The sequence below is a fragment of the Glandiceps talaboti genome, chromosome 12 (genome assembly GCF_964340395.1).
Source record: "Glandiceps talaboti chromosome 12, keGlaTala1.1, whole genome shotgun sequence".
Classification (NCBI taxonomy): Eukaryota; Metazoa; Hemichordata; class Enteropneusta; family Spengelidae; genus Glandiceps; species Glandiceps talaboti.
The window spans coordinates 14,336,957-14,359,429 of record NC_135560.1 but is presented as its reverse complement, the minus strand read 5'-3'; the positions used below and the strand labels follow the sequence as shown (position 1 = coordinate 14,359,429).

At 33.6% G+C, this 22,473-nt stretch overlaps 1 protein-coding gene across 1 annotated transcript in view; it reads left to right on the top strand.

The window, feature by feature from the left end:
- Positions 1–22,473, top strand: part of LOC144443736 (uncharacterized) — a 73,311-nt gene that overhangs the window by 33,687 nt on the left and 17,151 nt on the right. Inside the window, exons 2-4 of the mRNA XM_078133279.1 lie at positions 17,106–17,174; positions 20,954–21,106; positions 21,607–21,664. Coding sequence (XP_077989405.1) covers positions 17,106–17,174; positions 20,954–21,106; positions 21,607–21,664 — 280 coding nt within the window. The remainder of the gene's footprint in view (positions 1–17,105; positions 17,175–20,953; positions 21,107–21,606; positions 21,665–22,473) is intronic.

Below are 22,473 nucleotides of genomic sequence, written 5' to 3'. Positions count from 1 at the left end.
TAGTGTGATATGCTGTTATCATTTTGAATCAGCTGTTGTATTCATTGCATAATTTCCAATCACTGACCACAAAATGTTGTCTTCACATTAGTAGAATAAAAATTAACTGTGTCCTAAGGAGTTGTTAATATACTCAGATTAGTGACTCGTATTAACAAGGGCCCTTAAGTTACTTGTAATTTCCTCGGCTGAGTAAAGAAAAATATTGGGGAGTACTATCTAATTATAGCCATTGATTAGATATTCCTGTGATCAGGAACTTTTTTTTATCAGTGGTGTAGTTATTAATAATCAAAATTTACATTGCACTAAAACGATTGCATAGAAGAAGACCTGGTGATTTTGATTGAAAGCTGGGAATTATTTTAACATATTGGGTGCACTCCAAAAGTTGTATTTATTTGTAATACCAATAAATATACGTGTGTATTTATTTTCACGAGATACCATCATCAAAGTCATTCAAGTAACGTTATACAAATGTACAATGAACTGTACAAATCAGAGAATAGGCCATTCCTGCAAACAGGAAATTGAGAATACAGTGCCCTCGCTCAAATTGGGGGTATCATTACCTCATAGTACGTTCAAGCTATGTCCATTGGTATTCTGTAGAAGTGTACATCAGGGATGTTTTTCGTATTGTTCAGATATCGGCGAAAGCAGCAGTGCTCTTTGATGAACCGAGTTTACCTATATTACCATGTATATCCCCAAAAAGTACACACAGACAGGAAGTAGAATACCACCATGGCAAATTTTGGAAAGACCTATTTAGATACTATAGCACCCTGGTGTGTTATTTATATAACTTTGTATTGCCAAACATCCATTGATCTTCCAGACGGGTGTGAATTGACACACAAGTCTGATGTGTAATCTGTACAAGGTCATGTCCTGTCTGTTATAGAAGTTATGTAGTTGTTTGGTTACAGTAAAACAAATATAGTACATTGTAACAATCTATGTAACAACACAATCAAGGTTCCCTTTTTGCTTTGCAACTCTGCCATCTTTAATATTTAGATATCACCTTGAGAAATATAATTAGATCTGACTGGACATACTGGCTAGTCATTTGTGGTGAACACCATTTCAAACCAGATAAGCCAAGTCTGTGGGCTAAGTCGTGATCAGTCAGATACATACTTTAAAAATATGTTGCCACAAATGAAATCAATATTTCTTCTAAACAGACATAAAGCTCGTGCAGATGAAGTGATTAAAATGTATAAGTAAAACGTTATTGATGTTTGATAGAAAAATTTTTGTAAGTGGTTCCCCTTTTTGCAAAAGAAAGAGCAGCACTGTTATCAGCTCATGGAGAAAAGCAATTAATTCAGTCTATCTCAGTTTATCCGTGTCCTTTGAGAATTGTAACCAAGCCGCCCACTGTTCAAGGGACAGAAGCTAAAGTACAACAACTATCATAGTATCCTCTCCAACAAAGACTGTTATCGCTTAAGTCACTCTATCCACTGCTATACCACTCAGAAACTCGTGACCACCAAGTACAAAAGTGGCAAAATATAATTTTAAATCATTGCTAAACTTTGAAATTAAAATAAGAAGATTTTTTAGTCTTGATGCATAATGGACTGTACGTTCATAGCCACATTTGGCATTTAGTACAGTAGAATTAAGACAAGATAAGTCTCTAGGACAGACGGGTTACAGCAAGACTCACTGCAGTCTTCAACAAAACACACAGAATCATTCCTACAATTTGACATAAAACTCTTCCTGCCAAGATAATCACAAAAAAACACACCACTCCATATATTTCACAAAGGCAAACACAAAGAGCTATTATGTATTATGTATCGATCAGTTTTGATATATATAGTACTACCAGTAACTAATACATGCATATATTAAATATATAATTATAGCATTTCAGCCAATTAATATAGCACTTCTCACCCCCACCCCCCATCCCCACCCCCTCCAACTCATGTATTATGTATGCATCAATAAGGTGTTTACTAGTCTAGCTGCCAGACCCTTGGAAAATTCTGCTAACTTTCAAAGCAACCACCTGTCGCACAGTGCTGGGACTGCACACCAGCGGTACTATTATCCTTGGCTTTTGTTCAACCTTTCAAGTACAGGTCTGCGATCTTACTACATCATGACATAGGTGTTCACCTGGTAGTATTTTACTAGTAGATCACACCTGTAAAATTAGCATGTAGCTTGTCAGTCATTCATCAATAGGCTAACCGCATATAGTCTATGGTATGTTCACTCTAGTGGGCTAACATATCTGTTTTTATTCGGATGTGTTATCTTGATATGACACTGCTGCAGTACTGATAGGATTGCATAGTTGGGTAACTATGATCTTGAAAAAGGTCGTTAGCAGTGTAAGCCATGAAAAGTAGTCAAAGTTCACCTGATGTATCTCAGAGACCTACATATCAACAGTGACCGATTTGGCATATCATGCACATACAAATGTATGCATGTCAATGTAGAATCTATTGAATATTTGCAAGGATACCCTCTCTAAATTTGCTTTACGATTATCATGATCATATCAATGTTGTGTCATTTTTTGAAAACCCATCCCCATCCTAAGTCAGTTATGTGTATGTATGTATGTGTGTGTGTGTGTGTGTGTGTGTGTGTGTGTGTGTGTGTGTGTGTATACATATATACATATATATATATATACACACACACATACATACATACACACACACACACACACACACACACACACACACACACACACACACACACATACATACATACATACATACATACATACATATAAACTGGTTTAAAATCTTTATGATAAATTACACCACAGGTCAGAAGTTGTCATTGAGAATTTAAACCATTATCCAGAACTGTGATGAGTTTAAACCCCAACGTTTGAATCCTATGGTCTTGAATTACTATTATCTTATCAATGGATCCACAACGATCAAATAGGAACTTGGAAGCGAAACTCAAATGTTTGCCGACATCTTGCTAGCATCATCAGGGGTATACTTATTGTTTATTACCTAAACAGCCAAAGCTACATGTAATGGGGAAAAAGTTAATCAGACAGTGGTTTAAAATTGAATTCCATGCCTTCATATTATACTTTATTGGAAATTATTGGCACAATTTTCATACATAGCGGAACAACTGATTTAATAATCACTGAGTTCCAGCCATCATGTAATTTGCTTTCATATCGTTTTTTGTTTGGGGATAAAATAGTCCATTACCTATATTCCCCCTGCAGTACAAATATGTAGTCATGTAATTGTTGCATGATTATATTTTCAACAGAGTGGAGAATCTGGAAAAATATTCGCTATCATAAAGCAAATAATTTACTATACTTGAAAACTGGAATTTTTTAGTTTCGTCATATTCATAGTCAAATATAAGTATACCATTGTAGTTAGCTATTAAATAACATTTCGAACTCCCAAACTGAGACAACAAAATTTCATAAAAATTCTGAGAAATCATGTCACAAAAAATCCTGAATGCTGAAATCATTGATTCCATTGGACCAGAAATGACTATAATCAGATTACTGCAAATATAATGGCTATATCTGAGTACCTTGGTACCGACAGCAACAGTTGCCATGGTAACAACTACATGCTGTGGTAAAACAGGATCATTCAATCTAATATTCATTATTTTATTCAGAATTGGGTAATATCACGAATATGGATGGAAAATTGTATCACCTTATATATCCTGAAATAGAATTTCCAAATATTGTATGCGTCCCATTTTTACATTCTTAATTTTAATTAGATTTCACTGATAACAGTCACTTCATTTTCGTTATTTACGTGAAAAATACTTTTGTCATTCTCTCAGTCTGTCTGTATGTATGTATGTATGTATGTATGTATGTATGTATGTATGTATGTATGTACATATGTATGTATGTTTGTACATGTATGTATGTACATGTATGTATGTACGTACATCTGTGTATGTATGTATGTATGTATGTGTGTGTGTGTGTGTGTGTGTGTGTGTGTGTGTACAATGTATGTATGGATGGATGGATAGATAGATGGATGGATGTACATGTATGTGTTGTGCACTATTGTATGCATTCATGTACAACACAAACACACACACACACAAACAAACAAACAAACAAACATGATCACAAACAAGTATATAGATGTACCACAGTGACATATCTTAGATGAGTACATATATGACATCTGCACAGTATTGAAAAAAAAAAAGCCTGGGCGGTCATAAAATCCTTTCTAAAAATACATATACTCTGTACTGGAAATTATAAGTGAAAAATGAAGTGAAAATTGTAAAATGTGTATATCTTAATGTGAATCCAAAATTAACTTAGGTTGACAAAACAACAATCCAATTATTTAGTCACATGAACAAAGTAAATAATAAAAAATAAAACAGCCTGTGAGATTATTAGCTTGGGATGTGCAAACCTAAAATAATCAAGAAAGATATCCACACTTTGACAGCATCTAAGATAAATATATCATTTCATTTACTGCAACTTAAACCTTCTGTCAGTTCAAGTACAGAGACTGAAAGATACATACTTCTTCATCTTTTCATCACTTGATATCCGAGAAAAAGGCACGGATTCCACAGGTAAAAGTACAGAGAGAATGACAGTTTTGTCACTTGCAATGTGGGTCATACTAGATGCAAATGAGTATCATGCAAATCAATGTCACTGCACACAGCTGATAAATATTCATCATGGTTTCATACACTGTGTAAAGCTCAATGCTCAGCCAGTTACATTTGAAGCCATTCCATTGAAAATGGCTCACTGATGCTAAACTATACCGGATCTCTATATTGACACTGCGGTACGTGTGTGTGTAAGGAAAATGGTTTTTCAACCATTCAAGGCAAAAATGTGCATGTTTGTCGTTGTTTTCTCTCTTCTTTTGATGGTGACATGTTAGGATAAATGTAATGATATACGAGATGTAATAATCAAGTCTGAGTATACTCCTGTTGACATGGCCACCGCCTCCTGATAGACAACCACCGATGCTCTGTGCATCTTTCTCCATGGTAATAATCAACAATACTTTTGTTCCGTTCCGTTCCTCCCTGAGACCTCTAAAGCAATTACAAAGTAATTAGTTTAAAAGCCTGCTTAGTACTGCAGCAAGCATATTTTATATTCTTGGTTTTTTAATTACGTCGAATTGAACTGAAGAAATCTAGCCATAGAATGTGTGTGCAGGTCATGCATAAAATATGTGCTAAGGATAATGAATGCTTATGATGATATTTGTCCATACACAATATCGTTGTTTGATAGATATTAATATTTCACCGTAAAATTCATTAAAAATTCATTTTTCACTTAAGTCTAAGTGATGACGTAGAAGCTACTATACACAGATCTAGATAGAATTTATTACTTTATACAAAGGACATTTGTCAATTGTATTCACCAAGGACTGGTTTTATTCGCAAGCTTATTTTCAACTGGTCATAGCTCATTTTAAGATATAAATCCACTAAGGATTAGGTTTGTGACTAAAATGGTTAAAAAATATCGCGCTAAGGTATTGTTTTTCGCAAGCAAGAAATCAAGAGTTCTGTGAGTATGGTATCTGTTTTTATATCAAAGTTTTCTTGTAATTGTCCATTTTGTTTCGCATGTCTGTTTTCAACAGGTGAATATATAGACGTCCCTACAGGCAGTGTATTTCAGTGTACATGCAGACATCCATGTTCCTTTTGTTTCTGTCTCCATGGATATTTTACACACAAAATTGAAATGCCTGTATTACGGAGACACTCGCCAGCAGTGACATAGACGATACGAATTCACCATCTGTATTCATTTTAATTTAATGATAACAGATTTTAATATTCATCTTCAAATATTCCTGACTAGATTTTAGACTTACATGAACTCTGTTAGTCATTTTTAGACAAAAAGATAGCATGATAGATGTATGGATTTTTAACAGTCTATGCTATTGTGTTTGTAATGGGTTTCATGACAGAGCTTGTCATGTCATAGTTCTACAAGACCTGTGCACAGATGGGTACTAGTAATGTCTTCAACTATGTGTGTGTTTGTGTGTGTGTGTGTGTGTGTGTGTGTGTGTATTATATATATATATATTATATATATATATATATATATATATATATATATATATATATATATATATATATATATATATATATATATATATATATATATATATATAATATGTGGTTTATTCAGTAACTCATCAGCTGTAATATGCATGGACGTACACGTATTATGCTTGTGTTAGCATTCTGTGTTGGCTATACGTTCATTGTAAGTATAATTTCAAAATACTGTGATATCTTCTGCAAAATGTAAAGATAACCAGGAGAGAAATTTGAAACAGAACTGAATTTAGTCAATTTCTCCGAGACTGCTTGACTGTCTAGTGCTTGGCTGTGTTAACTAATAAATTGTGTTGGCCATACATGTAAGTTCATTGTAACCATGTAAATTTCAAAATGTCTGCTGTAACGATATTCACCAAAGTCTCTTTTCAAGTGACAGTACTCTGCTGTGTTCACATATATTTTGTGTTTGACTAAAAACTTACTATACCAGTGATATTTCAAAATGCATCAATGTATTGGCCAAATGTAGTAATATGTCCCCAAATTCTCTTTTTTAAAGTGAAGGTGAAATTTCATACAGATGAGAAAAGGTAGTGTATTCTGTAGCCATTACAATATGATGCCGTTTTCTTCATAGACAGGACATAGGAGTTCCTGTCGTAATATACTGCCGATGAGTATCTTTTCATACTCACACGACAGGTTGTGTATACTTTAATACACACTTAGATGGAGTATCTGAGATGTGTTTTTTTGGATGCAGATGGTTTCAGGTGATTTTGTGAAATGGTGTTGGATTGTGATAATGGTTTCAGACAACCGTCCCATAATGTCTTGGCATCCTCACTGAGTATAAAGTCATGATGAACGTGGTTCCTAAGTTACGAATGTTTGTGTGGACGCAGCGCTGAGAGATAGGTGTCTGTAGCATAAGGGCATGTTCAGAAAGGTCTAAGAATGTACACATTTCTGTAAATTTTACATGTAAGTGTATTAACACCTGTACATGGATCCACTAATTGTTATATGCAAATGAATGTCTGTTATTGATATTTTCATTACACCATCATTTATTTTTATAGTTTCAATTATTCTAAAAACTGTCCTCAGTGAAGGATAGACAACGTAAATTTCAATTAATGATTAAAGTGAGTGCAATGGTTCAATAGACACTTCCAATGAAGAGCGCCCTCTTGAGACTGGTATAAAGACACAAGTTCATGACACCAAATGAACTTTCATTGAAATATTAATATATCAATATAATAATGTCATTGAATATCAAATTATGATGGTATTAATATATTGTTTATAGATTGACCTTCACATGACGAGGCTGTCAGAGTCATAAATTTTTAGTGAACAGCAGTGTTAGTATATTTTGAATTTACTGTACATGTAAATCAAGATTTAGGTCTTGGAAACTAAAAATAAGCTGTGCATATAATTAGATGTTATCCCCCAATATTTTTTCTTCGTTCAACCAAGGAAAATACGAGTGACCTAAGGGGGCTTTGTCACTCTGAGTTTGCTAGACAAGTAGTGACAAAACCCTTTAGGTTATGAGTATTTTCTGGCTGAATGAAGAAAAATATTGGAGAATTTAATATAGTACCAGCACCTCTGCCTGTAAAATCTGGGGAAGTAATGACAATTTTGAACGTTTTGACTCATATTTCGAACATAGCAGAACCAGTTACGTCAACACGTTGTCATGACATACACGCTCGTTATCATGACGTAGAACGAACGAAGTACATATTCTGTATTTATTGTTGAACCTGACTCCTGAATGGTATAATGGAAAGTACATTAGTCTGTGATGGTGCAATAATTTTTTGTGTCAAATTGTCCAACATTGACAAAGACACAACCACCTGTTGATCACATTATCACATAAAATAACAATATTAAAATATACACGGCATTCAATATTCATAATTTGTTTTAAAAAGTAGAATTTGACCCTCTCTGAAATGATGTCATAATATTACCTGTATACTGAAAGTAGATGCAATGAATGTAAAAGGTTTGACTCCAGGGGATTTTCTATTAGAAAAAGCAAACTACTGTACAATGTACATGTATAGCTCTAAGGCTGATAATTTGAAAGTTGTCAGCATAGCTCATATTACTTCAAATCTACCAGGTGAAAGCTTTTATGGAAGGTTTTCAGAGAGAGAAATTTGAGAAAGAATAATCAACCCTCAGGATGTTCACCATATGTCATTAAAAAAGTCTACTCTCACTTTTCATCTGTTTGAAAGTCATTACGAATAACATATCGAACATAAAATATATGCCACCCACGGCACTTCCGTGTTTGTGTTATTTTCATGCCAACATGTGGGAGTACATTCGGTATAAACTATCCTGTCCCAAGAGCTGCCAGATATGTTATCTATCCTGTTTTATGTTTTATTTATTCCGGTAGGAGTTAATTACGATAAGATTCATGAGCCTGTCAGTGGTCATTGTTGTAAAAATATTAAAACCATCAATATACAATCTCGTCATCAACCAATATGGAGACACTCTGTATAGCTGCATCGTTTTTTTTTATATCAAACCTTTTCATGTCAACTTTAGAGTTTCCTACTCGTTAAAGATAAAATGTTCTCGGTCCAACAAAAGTTAAAGTCTGCAAGATGAAGTACTTATAGTGAAAGGATGAAAGCCTAATAGACACAGCTTTCTAAAACTGTTTTGTGTTGGAAATTGAAAAATTTAGACTTACATTGATAAAGTTGAAAATAGTTGACATTTCAGAAATAACTCCTCTATGAGCTTAATCATCTTACTACTGAATGTGTAGGAAATCTATGGTGTATGAGTAGAATAGAATAGAATAAAGAAGAAAAGATTGAACAATATGTCTGTAGATTTTTCTACAAGGATTACCAACAATAAAAATTGTTAGCTTCAGGTTATATCAATGGTGGACAAGGGGAGCTTCGTAGTATTTTATGAAAAAAAGTACTACAAAGTGAAACTTTGATTATCCGAACTCCTGTTATCCGAATTGTTCAGTCATCTGAACATGCATCATTTCTCCTAAAGTTTTCATTGTTTAATACAAGTTCTGTTGTACCTCATGCATCTGACAGATTGTCACTTTATTTCTATGTATGGTTAACCAAATTGAATCTGAACAAAATCCATGTCCCCAATTACAAATATCTTTGTGTGAAATGACGCCTGTCTTATTCTAGTCTGGATGCCAACATGGTCTGTAACTATATAGGTGGAGGTGTAAATCGCAAAGATATCATAAAGGGACTAGACTAGTCTCATTCCTGGTAGTCTAGTTCCTTTTACCGTATCGTTATGATTTACACATCCATGGTTCAGTTAGAAACCACGTTGGCATCCAGACTACATTACTGGTTACCATAGTAAGCAAAGATACCAGTCATCTACTGCAGGTTGTAATTCAGTATTAGACTCTCTCACCAGTCCTTGGAAGCATCGCTACTAGCTGTTTTGTATGTAGCAATATCTACCGTATAATTGTACTAGAATATCCTAGTTCTGTGATCCCTATGCATTGACTACATCCTGGGCTAATCATTTGTTGACATGTTATTGCGACTCTGTGTTATTGCGACACAGTAACACATCAACAAATGATTAGCCCTATGTAGTCGATGAGGGCCCACAGTACAATTATGCAGTAGATATCGGTACATACAAAACAGCCCTTTTAGCAATGCGATGCTCCGAGGACTGTGACAGAGTCTCTAATTCAGGACTAGAGCTGTTTACATCTTCACTTCTCAAATACATTAATAACTGTATCTTCATAGCAACATGATATCCACAGGTATATATTGTAAGCTGACCCCTGGGGGATTATAACACAAGCTAGTACTCTGGAAACAAGGAATATAGTAAGAATGGTTTCATCTGTCTGCTTCAATTCAGTTGTGGGTGCTGGACCACAATATTTCTCTGACCTTCTTCATCGATATACTGACACTGATCCACAAAGACAACTCTACTCTTTCTCTGATTCTCATCTCCTTTGTGTTCCAAGAGTATCTCCTCAAGCATAATTTATGAAAAAATCAGGAAAAATAAGTGATTTGGAACATTTTGATTCATATTTTGAGCACCACAAATCCAGTGACATAGACAAGGGTTGACGTAGAACAACCATGGTATATAATGCATATTTTCTGTTCAAAGACAATAACTCTGCTTGTATATGATATAAGACATGTATTTTTAGTGTGTTGAGCAGACAGGCTGTAACACACATTCATAACAAGTGTACTTTCAAGAATTTCATTTAAAAATACTTTGATAAGACAGCAAGTCATTGCTGCAAACTGATTACTGTGGCCCCAGAGTGGTTTTCTATTAAAAGTCCATGGCAATAAACACAATCCGCTATCTCTCAAGTATTACTTGAATCAGTTGTCATGGCAAGATGAGAGTGTTATAAAAATTAGTGACTGTGTTGACCAATGAAGTAGTCTTAAAGGTTAATCCATGATAGGATCAGTTAATGGACTCAGATTTAATTTAAGGAGAGACTCCAGGATCATAGTTGTGACGTACAAGCAATGATTTCATCTTACTTGATCAATGAAAGTCTAGAAAATTCACTCATCCCAAATTTGTATTCTGACAGGCCCGGTGTTTTGTATTCTGACAGGCATGGTGTTTTGTATTCTGACAGGCCTCAGGTATTTTGTATTCTGACAGGTCTCAGGTATTTTGTATTCTGACAGGCCTGGTGTTTTGTATTCTGACAGGCCCGGTGTTTTGTATTCTGACAGGCCTCAGGTATTTTGTATTCTGACAGGCCTGGTGTTTTGTATTCTGACAGACCTGGTGTTTTGTATTCTGACAGGCATGGTGTTTTGTATTCTGACAGGCATGGTGTTTTGTATTCTGACAGGCCTGGTAGTTTGTATTCTGACAGACCTGGTGTTTTGTATTCTGACAGACCTGGTATTTTTTTCATTATGATAGTGAAAAATGATGCAGCTGTGTCTAATATTTGTTGTATCATCATGTCATTAATGAATAATGTGTACAGGTGAAATAGTGAAGAACGTTGACATTAATCTCTAAGTAAGATACAGTGAGATGATTTGTATGTTTCTCAGGACACATTTAGAATTTAGAAATGATGTTCCTTATTTTCCTAAATCATCACAACTGGTCCCGCATCTGTCGTGTTTTTACTACAGAACTACTTTATGGTATGCTTTTTCTCTTGCAGGTTCCAGTAGCTGTAACCTTTCCAACTTTGTTTGTAAATGTTTGTTTCCTTAAATAGCAATCTATTCTTATAATATTAGCTGAATTATGTGGTTACAAATCATTGATGGTATGCCACTGAATAAAAACATAGAAGTGCAATTTACAAAAATAAATGTTCATGGCCACATATAGGCTCATCAGTATGACTGAACGTTTCTACTCAGTGTCAAAAACATACTGGAAGATGATTCTCATAAATAGCAGTGACTGTTGGTGTTGCAATTTACGAAAATAAATGTTCGTGGACACATATGGGCTCATCAGTATGACTGCACATTTCTACTCAGTGTCAAAAACATACTGGAAGATGATTCTCATAAATAGCAGTGACTGTTGGTGTTGTCGTCTGCTACTTGGGTGGGCCAGGGAGTTTTATTCTGTGTCTAAATGATGCCCCAGTCATCATTAGTTTAATCTATGTCAAAAAAGACTTGATTATTTTATCAATAGTAGTGAAGTTAAAAGAGATTATTCTGATGTGTTGTGAATGAAGTGTATAAAAAAAGAAAGTACGGCTTTGCAGTCATTTGAAGACAAGACTTTCAATTACGAGTAAATGGTGTACTTTGTGGCGCCATGTTATGATTTAGATGTCTTCTCATGCCCCAGACACCGTTCATTCTGATTACACTTGAAGTGTTAGTTTTGTTCATTATTTGTGTACATCATTTGTATCGTTAAAAAGTCTGTGATTCTCTCACGACTTGATGATTGTCATCAGCAATCTAATCCATCCAGTACGTTTTATGAATTCCGAGAATCAATTTACCAAAAATTTACAAAAGAAAAAAATAGCACTAAATTTATCATTTCTTACAGTCGTAAGTTACCATTATTTTCAGTGAAATTTCCAAAATACCATCACTTGAAAATTTTAGCTATGTTATATTTATAGGATTTCAAAAGTAATGTTATTATTCTCCAATATCTCTCTTCGTTCACCATAGGAAAATACATTGTCAAGTGACAGAGTGGGCTATTACCCATTTTTTAGGAAGTGACAAATCCCTTACATTACAAAGTATTTTCTAGCTGAATGAAGAAAAATATTGAGGAATAATAGCATTATATATATCTGCGAAAACATGGTTTATAAAAAATTTGGAATAGAAATGGCAACATTTTGACTCATATTTCGAGCTCCACAATGAAAATGACATAGACATGCATAATGTCAACCAGAATATAAATCCCAAATATTTTGTGCGAATATGTTCAACTTGGCTTGCGTGTGGTACATATGCCAACTTGTATAACTACAAAATTAGGACTTACCTATGTTAGTAATGGCAAGATTTGAGTCAATATGAATGTAATAATGCCAGACACATGCATGTTTACTTTGCTGTTCCAACTTTATGGATTACAACTTATGTATTGTCCATGTAAATTATTACAAAAACAGATTTATGAGGAGAGATTATTCTGCAGTGTTGTTTTCTTCAGTGCCTGTAGTTGAATACACTGTGATCAATACATGACTATCACAGAGTTTGTTGAAATGCTGCAGGGACTTTCAGACTTTGATAAAGGACTTATCGATTGTCTAAACATTCTGTGTAAATTTACAGAGCATTGTCATACATAACTTGTTATTTTTCAATAAAAACTGACAAACTGTGTGTTTGTTCAGTATTACAGTCAGACTATTGTGTTAAAGTTAACACCACATGATGTTAAAACTAACACCAGGACAACTATATGCCCTCTACTTTGCGACAAATGTCACCTTCATACTGCAGCTGCTGCCCGGGTGCTGCTGCGCATGCAGTTTTGTTAAAGTTGACATTTTGTTTTGATGTAAATTCAAAGTCTGTTTGTAAGGTTACAGTCATTGCAATTCGTAAGTCAGGACACAGCAAATCCAACTCTCATGTACTTTCTGTTTTTAATAAATTAAGATAAATTGGCTGTTTAATTAGTGTGACAGTAGTGTTGTAAGGTTATGTCATGTTTTGATGGTAAATTCAGGCTCTGTATTCGTACAAATTTTTACAGTCAGGCCGCAATTTTTAAGTCAGGACACAGCAAAGGCCAACTACCATGAGACATATACTTTCCGCTTTAATAAATTAGTTATACCTCTTTTGCATGGCAGTAGTTTTGTTAATGTATTGTTTTGGTAGTAAATCAGCTATGCTATATTGTACCCACGTGTCCCATCAACGCTACATCAAGTATGTACGACCATTATACATCAATGCACTTCTTCTTGCCATTTACTGGGTCAGCTAGTATGTCGTTACAGCTCCTAGCTGATGGAAAGATCAGATAAATAACTGTAAAATGTATTGTGTATCTTCAAAATGCTAGATATGAAATAGTTATATGTTATTTCTTTGATATTGCCACGTATACCTGTTGGAGATTTTCATGTTTTGAATATACTTCTTCTGTATCAGCTGCTGCTGTTGCTGAGAAAAAAATATGTTCACTATGAGTTTGGTAACCATGGCAACAAAGTCTTTTTTGTCATGATGCCCTTCCGAAAGCAGAAAAATTGTAGTGAGTCAAATGACAGTTAATAATACCTCGTAAAGTGTCACATAAGTCTTGTTGATGAATGAGAACAATTTTAAAATGGCACAAACTGAGTTTATGAGCTTTTTACTCAGTGACATAATTAAATAGAACAACATCCCAGTATAATGTTCATGTCGATGCACGTCTTCTATAACATTACTATTGTCTTCTGGCATTGTTAGAACTGTTGATTGCTAAGTAGGTACTTCCTGAATATTTTTTTGACACATACGATAAATTACGTCATCGGATCATTTATGAGTTATATCTGTAATACCAGGTTTGAGTTCAGTCAATTGCAAGTGGTATGCTGCAGTAAGTACAATACTGTGAGTATACAAATGTACCTTTGAAATGTGAGGCTATGCAACACCTGCTATATGACAGAAGACGAAATATATTTCATCACTACATGCAACAACTATAACATTGAGAGACAACAAATGTATACCAGACTAAGTGCAATCAGTGGTTCTAGGCAATTTCAAAGAACTAGATAATGAAACAAAATTAATTACTTTGTTTAACTCTAATCAAAGACACATACTTATGGCACTGACAACTTTCATAAAATCAGCGCTTATCAAAAGGAAAGACATTCTACAGAGTTCAAAATTATACATTTATCTAACCTGCAGTTTATACTTTCATATCAACCTTATTTTTTTATTTTTTGTTAACTAAATTACTCTAGTCAATATATTTACTAGTTTGTTTTAGCACCAAACACTTATTGCAGAAAATCCTATGTAGAAATGTAGTTTTCTTGACGGAGGCTATAAAGATTCTATTATGCAATAAATACTATACTTGAAGCTTGTACCCCATAAACCCGTCAACACTTATATGTGTGTACTAGTGTTTTGTATATGTTGCACAACTGATAATATCCCTAGACATGTTTTGGTAATTTTCAGTTCCAGGGAAAATAATAGTGAAAATTTCCATATTGTTGTTTTGGCGTGTATATTTTCTGACATATGTTACTACATATATTTCTTAGATAATAGCATTAGACTTATTGTGTTACATTGTCACAGTAATTTAGGCCTAAATTATTGTGTTATGCAATGGTTACTAATAGTGACATAACACAGATATAAATATCATTCTATTATGCTATATTTGAATGATGTTTCATTCTGTGTACTTAAAAAAAAAATTTAACAACAAAAGGCAAATGGCTATATTGAAAGTGTTGTCTGTCTAGGCACCATATTTATTAATATATATATGTATGTTTTGATGTGCGCAATCAGTATTGCGTGTACAGAAGCGTAATCCATTCAGAGTTTATTGATCAGCTGTACATGAATAATTGCTCCACCTTTGTTAAAAAAATGATGTATACTGTATATAGTCTAGTCATCCACTGTGAGTTAATGTCAGCGTGATGATGTTTTACCCATTAGAATATTTCAGAAACGCAATGCAGCTGTTACCTTGATTCATTGCAATATATACAAATGAAGGCAGACGTATTTGTTTGCCCTAAAGGCCTGTTTTATATATTCATATTTAAGCATTTCAAAAGGGTTGAATTAATGAGAGTGGTGTTGCTGTGTGTCCTTTTTGTTACTTGGTGTTGTCTGAATCTTAATATATAAGTTAATATTGTTGTAACATCTGGACCCTTACACTAAGCTTTATCTTTTACTATTCTGCATAATTATTACATGATTGTCCACACTTTGTGTTTAATACTATGAGGATAAACGATCTCTATTTTTATTAATATATCTTGTGTGTCAACATGTATATGTATGTAAATATATAAATGGGATACTTTTAAGTTACAGTTAAATCCCACTTTCATCTTATTTTTTGTATGAATACATACATACATGCATGCATGCACACACACACACACACACACACACACACACACACGCACACACACACATACATGCATGCATGCACGCACGCACACACATACATACATACATACATACATATATACATACATACATACATAGATACATAACATATGTACATACATACATACATACATACATACATACATACATACATACATACATACATACATACATACATGCAATTTACACCTGCCCCTGGTGACTGTATCTCTATTACCCCTCCCCTCCCCTTTCACTGATTAGCATTTGTAGAAATTTATAAATATTATATTTAACAGACACTGCATGGTAAACATGTACTATATTTTTGTATCAATCATGTAAAATATTACACTCAGCAGAAAATGTACTCAAATACCTGAGTGTGTAATATTTGCTGAGATATAGAGCTATATTATCGAAACTCTCTGCCTGACTCTTTGAAAAAACTAGTAAAAGAGCCCACTTTAAACTGCATTTGAAAGACACCTTTTTTCAAATTGATTTGTTTATTATTTCAGTTCTCACTTTATTTTCCTTTTGTCAAATGAATTCTTATTAATTTCCAAGCTGTCAGTCTGACACAACTCATCACATAATCACACTGAGTTCTTCTTTGGGGCCACAAGCTCGACTAGTTCCTAAGAACTATTTTGTGGCCCTAGCCAGAAATTAGTTTTGTCATTTGACTTGTTAATTTTGATATTTTATACATTTGTAAATAAGTTTAGAGTATTTTGTAAGCCTATAAATTCTGGCAATAAAAGATATTATTTAGTTATTACATGTGTGTAGTGTGCCTCAGGTTGGATGTGGTAAATACATCAAGACATCATGTCGCCCACATCGACCCTCGGCTTGGCAGTCATTCAACTAGCAAATGATAGGCAATGTACTGCATTGCATTAATTGCCATCACATGTTGGCGTTCCCTGTCTGTTGCATAATAACCTGTATAATGAATGTATCATGGGGAACATGGCGACAAAATAGGTATAGATGTAAACAGATGGTATTTGGAAAGCTTACCTGGGTAAAATTATCGTATGCAAATGTACATGAGAAATTTTACCATCATTTTGTTGTTGGCAGCAAGATGATTATTAATATTACTACCCAGGAGAATACATGTATGTATCTCTTTTTGCTATTGCAGCACGGTTACTATAATAATGATCTGGTATGGCGTCTCTGAGTTGATTTTATGAATTTTTATATTTTTTTGAAATCATAAATGTCATATTTACTACAAAGAGGACAAGTTTGACTTCTCTCACCAAGCTAGTATGATGAGTCCTTGACTACTGTAATCATGTATATTTAATTTTATTTTATTCTCTTTTTTTTTACACACAGGGTTACGGGGGCCTTCAGTAATAAAAGTAAACGAGCGTCTGTGTCATCATCAGAGAGAAGTGGATCAAGGTAAATAATTGTTATCTTTTACTCGTAGGCAGACATATTGTACATTCACATAATTTTGACTGTATATTCACTATATATTTACAACTCAGCTTTTACATGAATACAGATGTGATGTCCATGGTCAAATGGTTTAAAGCATGATGTTCTGCTTACCACTGTGGCCAGGGTACCGTAACACAGTTCAAGCCCTGTCTGGGTTTCATTAAATTTGGCATATTCATGTACATGTAAGGGGACTGTCATTCAGTTTGACTTAATTAGTTCTTGGTGATTCTGACAGAATATTACTTTTTCATTGATCCCCCCCATTGTTCAGTCTGTGTTTCCAACTGTTGGTATTGGTACACTTTCACACACCCACAGTATGTCTACATACTAATTAACCATTGTAATCAAATTGTTTGCGCACTATTATTACAGTGTTAAAATGACATCATTTCATATACAACCAGTATGTATGTAAGCACAGGTACTCGAATCAATCTGTATGATTTAAAAAAAAATATGTATAGTAAATAAGTCTTATTTACTATACATATTTTTTTTTTAAATCATAGATTGATTCAAGTACCTATGTATGTAAGCATTGAATTAAACTGATCATCAAAAAATAGCACCCATTAAGGCAGATACATGTACATGTACCTCCTCATACACAACAGTTCTCCTAATAAACCAGGTATACTCTTCAAAAACCAAAAAATGGCACCCTCAAGGTTTGGAGCATGATGGCTGATGTTATTACAATCCAGATCTAGTGGACGAGACGAGTCGAAACCCCACAGCATATACATCCAGAGCTAGGAAAAATCCAGCCATTTCCTGCATATCACAGACACTTTGTAGTATTTAAGTGTTGCCACAATTTCCTTTAAACCACTATGTCACCATTCAGTCAAATAGAATCTAAGTATATGATATAGAATCTAAGTCTTCTATGAAGACTTGTTGGAATCTAATTTTGAAGCTTTCTTCTGACTCAATAATACTTTATTTCTACTACAAAATTGTACAACTGAAACTATAAAAACAATGAGTGAACAACAAAATACCCTTGCGCATACGTGGAAATGAGTTCAAAAATAGTTGACAAAACAACTAATCAAGTTTGACCTCTCTCAATGAAGAAAATTAGACAGTATATTAAAAATTTACAGCAAGAATCAAGTGACCTCGAGTCAGCATGATTCAGACAAAAGCTAAATAGTCTCTTCAAAACTTGATTCCAAAAAGGTAACTTTATCACAATGTTATGTTATATCTTTCTTTATAATATAACATTTAGAACCAGTTGTACATCATTTTGAACAATGACTGTGAAGTTCGCCGCAACCATTATACTTGAAATAATGATTTAGAGTAATCCAATAAACAGAGTAATGTGCTTTATAGCTGTTAACTTAAGACTGACCATAAAAACTCAACCTGTGGATTGTCTGTTGAATGCTTGCCTATCAAGTTAGCTTATAGTCAGTATAATACAAAAAAGACCAAATGACATCATAACATGGCTGTTTGTGTAGTACTCAATCCTATTGTCAGAAATAACAATGATATGGTATAAGATCCTTGCAGCATTGTGAGATCCATAGGTAGAAAGGTCTAGATGTACGTTAGTATGCGTACATGTACCACAGAACACATTGGGGTAGGACACATACATTTTTGTAATCTAATGAACTAAAAAATTATAAAATTATGATAAAACAAACTTTGTTGCAGGAAAAGCACTGACTTCGCAATTCTAATATACATGTGACCTTTCAGACTTTTAAATTATTCATTAGTGAGATAAATCTGTCAGAAGTGACACTTCATCATAGCCATCAGATATAACATCTCGGCACACAGTCAGCCTAAACAGTGACATGGTTTCCCTGGAGACAACATCACTTGGGATTCATGCCAACCTGAAATGAAATTTTTCTATAGGTCACACCTCATCCCCAGACATGATAATCATGAATTATCGTTAGCCTGTAGGAAATATAACAGTTTCTGTTTATGAATCATGTACACTTTGAATAATTGATAGCAGAAGAAAGATTTGAGTTTTGAAATATTAATTTTACTCGTGATATTTTGATTGAATGAAGTAGATAAAGAATTTTTTTTTTTAATATAGTTAAGTATAATATATATATGTAAAAGATAGATAGTATATTTGCAATGAAGGCCGCAGGCCGAAAGAGCTTATACAACTCAATACAGATCATGGAAATACTGTATGAAGCGTAGTTTTTCATTTTGAAAACACAATAAATGAAACGTGCAAGTTCATTTATCTTAGTGACATTTTGTGAGCTTACCAGTGATATAAATTGATCATATGAAGGGTTTTGATAAAACCATCTGGAAGAATTTCCTTCTCAGTTGATTATAACGAGGACTGAATGCTACGAAATGATACTCTTTTTCTATAACTCAAACATTACGTAAACTACAGAAGTTTCAATATCGAGAGTTTTCTGGAATGTTTTCGAGAAAGTCATGTCTTTTATTGTATAGCCCAGAGACTTGGCTATCTGGTTCGAAAATGTCATTCATCAAGCTAGCATGTTGAGTCAGATTGCAATTCAGTCTGTGGGCTATGAATTTCACATCTGTAGATATCAAGGACTGAACTGTGACATATTGGGCAATGTTAGGTTTATGCCATCACAAAGTAGTTCCACTCCTGCTCCTATACATATATATATATGCACAACTTCTCAATGAAACTGTAATGTGCATCTGACCGTAACAGCCATTCTACATTTGCGCAATGTAGTCTCTACACCCATAATATCAAAACCACCGAAAAAAAGTATAGCCCTTTTAATTTTATGTTCAGTTATTCAGAAATTTTAAATTTTGAGCATAACACCTAAGATTATCAAAGCTATGTTAGCCTGTATTCCTTTTTTTATTTACTTTTTTATGGCCACCAAATTTGTAACATGTATTTTGAAGATTATACATTTGATCAGAGAATCCAAAATTATTGAAACCATTCTGCTTTTCATTATCTTGGTCATGCTGAGTTAAATTCAAAATAAAACTGCCCCTGAAGCCATTTAATAATTAAAAAGAAAAGGCCATCTGCAAATCCAAAATGGTAAAGGTCATTCTAGTCTTTCCATTGAATCACACTTCACTCAATGGTATCACACAAAAATAAATGAAACAAAGAGAATACTTATTTTAAAAAAATAAAAAATTGACAATTAGAAGTGTAAGAAGCTTTATATCTTCAAATAAAATGTCAATGATTTGATGTGACATTCTGAATGCTATTTTTGTTCCTGGACCTTACAAGGTTAGGCTTCATCAATTAAATAGTTTGTTTCCCATCCTTGAATTATCCCAAAATCTACCAGGCAGATATGGCAAAAAAAAAAATACAGAAAAAAAACAATGATGTTAGCATGTCATGTAAAATTCACTTTTCTGTTGATTAATTTTCTGTTTGTATCTACATCTACTACTAAACCTGGTGAACTTTAAATGTCAAAGTTCAAAATTTGATTGTCTTAAAATAGATATATGTGTATTTTTTCTGAAGATATTTGAATAGTCTTTTCATTTACAATAGTATGAAATACGACCTTGCGTGGAAATTTTGAGGAAAACGAAATGTGTTTTTTCAAAATCTATCGACAAACCTACCTGCATGTGGTAAGCAAACAAAGAATTTAATTGATAAGGTGTCTATCCGGTGTTGCTTAGATAAATATAACCACACACATAGACTGCTCATGCTGAGTAACCATAACTGGTTGACATCCATTTCATTACAGTAACGATGCTGTTGAGTCCCCCAAATCAGAAAAAGCTGGTGATGTCTTCACTGATACTATTGAAGGTGCCAATAATGATAATCAAGAGAATAACAATGAGCCAGACAAACGGACTCTTATGAAGAAAACCGAGAGGCGGAAAAAAATCAGCAGGTAAGATTTGTTACACTTCTCAGATATTGATGCAATATCATGATGTATGCATGAGTAGAACGACACACAATATACACCCGAGTGTGTTGTCTTACAATAACCTAGAAACAAGACACCGTATAGCTATAGACCAACATAATTTTAGATGAAAATTTCTGGGGGAAACGATGTATTGCTCGAACTGAATCTTCCTTTGTTTGTTTAGCACATATTTATATCACTTGCTTCTTAACCTGTGTCATCCTTTTAGGGAATTCAAAATTGTAAGTAGACTAAAATTGATGTTTCTTGAATATATATTTTTTCGCAGGTAATGATTTTTAGTACCATTGAAAATAAATTGTCAAATATAACCAATTGAAAAAATTGTAAGAAATATAATGAATTTCATATGAGTCTAAATTTTTTAGATACATATCTTTTTGATGACTAAAAGTCTTCCTTAATAACCTGTGTATTTATATTTTATTTTATTTTATTTTTCCTTCCTCCAAAAGCAGAAGCAAATCTTTTGCTGGTGTTACAGAGATGTTAAATGGTGCAATATCAAAAATTGATGTAAGTCGTTTGGATTTCTGTATTCATTTTAAATGAAAAAGCTCTCACAAAACACTTTCTGTGTGTGTGTGTGTGTGTGTGTGTTTGTGTGTGTGTGTGTGTGTGTGTGGATAATTTGATATTTTTAGAATGTGTGAGTCACACGGTTTGTGTTGTTCAAAGTCATGAGGCATAAATTTTATGTGTACATTTCAAGGACTCATTTTAGAGGCCAAATCTACTTGTTTAGATTTTAATCAAAAAAACGACCATGGATTTTTGCATAAAACTATGTGAGACTGTTTTATCGTGTAGTGTTGGAAATACGGTAAGAAACTCTTGATAGTTTTGTGAATAATATGACACAGTTGTTATGAAATTTGACAAGCTTCAGAACATTTTCACCAATGTCATTTTCAAAACTTTGGAACATGTCGTTTATATAAACCATAATCATATCTAAATTCATGAATAATTTATTGTGTACTTTTGCCAATATATGTTGTTCACCATGCAGAGATCATGGCCTTCAGTTTGATACCAACAACTGACATAGTCACACAAACACTCTGCTCTTGTAACTTCTAAAATACTTCATAATATAAATTGGAAACACTTTGACATTTTTTATTAAATCCACAATTTTTGTATTATCTCTCAAAACCATGTCTTGTATTTTTACACGCTAAGACTTATATTTTGTTCAAAAAGTGCTAACCAGAAATAACCAGCCTTTGGAAACAAAAATTTAAACCACAAAATGTTTTTCCAAAAATCTTCATTATTAGATGTTTGCCGCCACTTTTTTTGCAACGACTTTAAAACGTCAA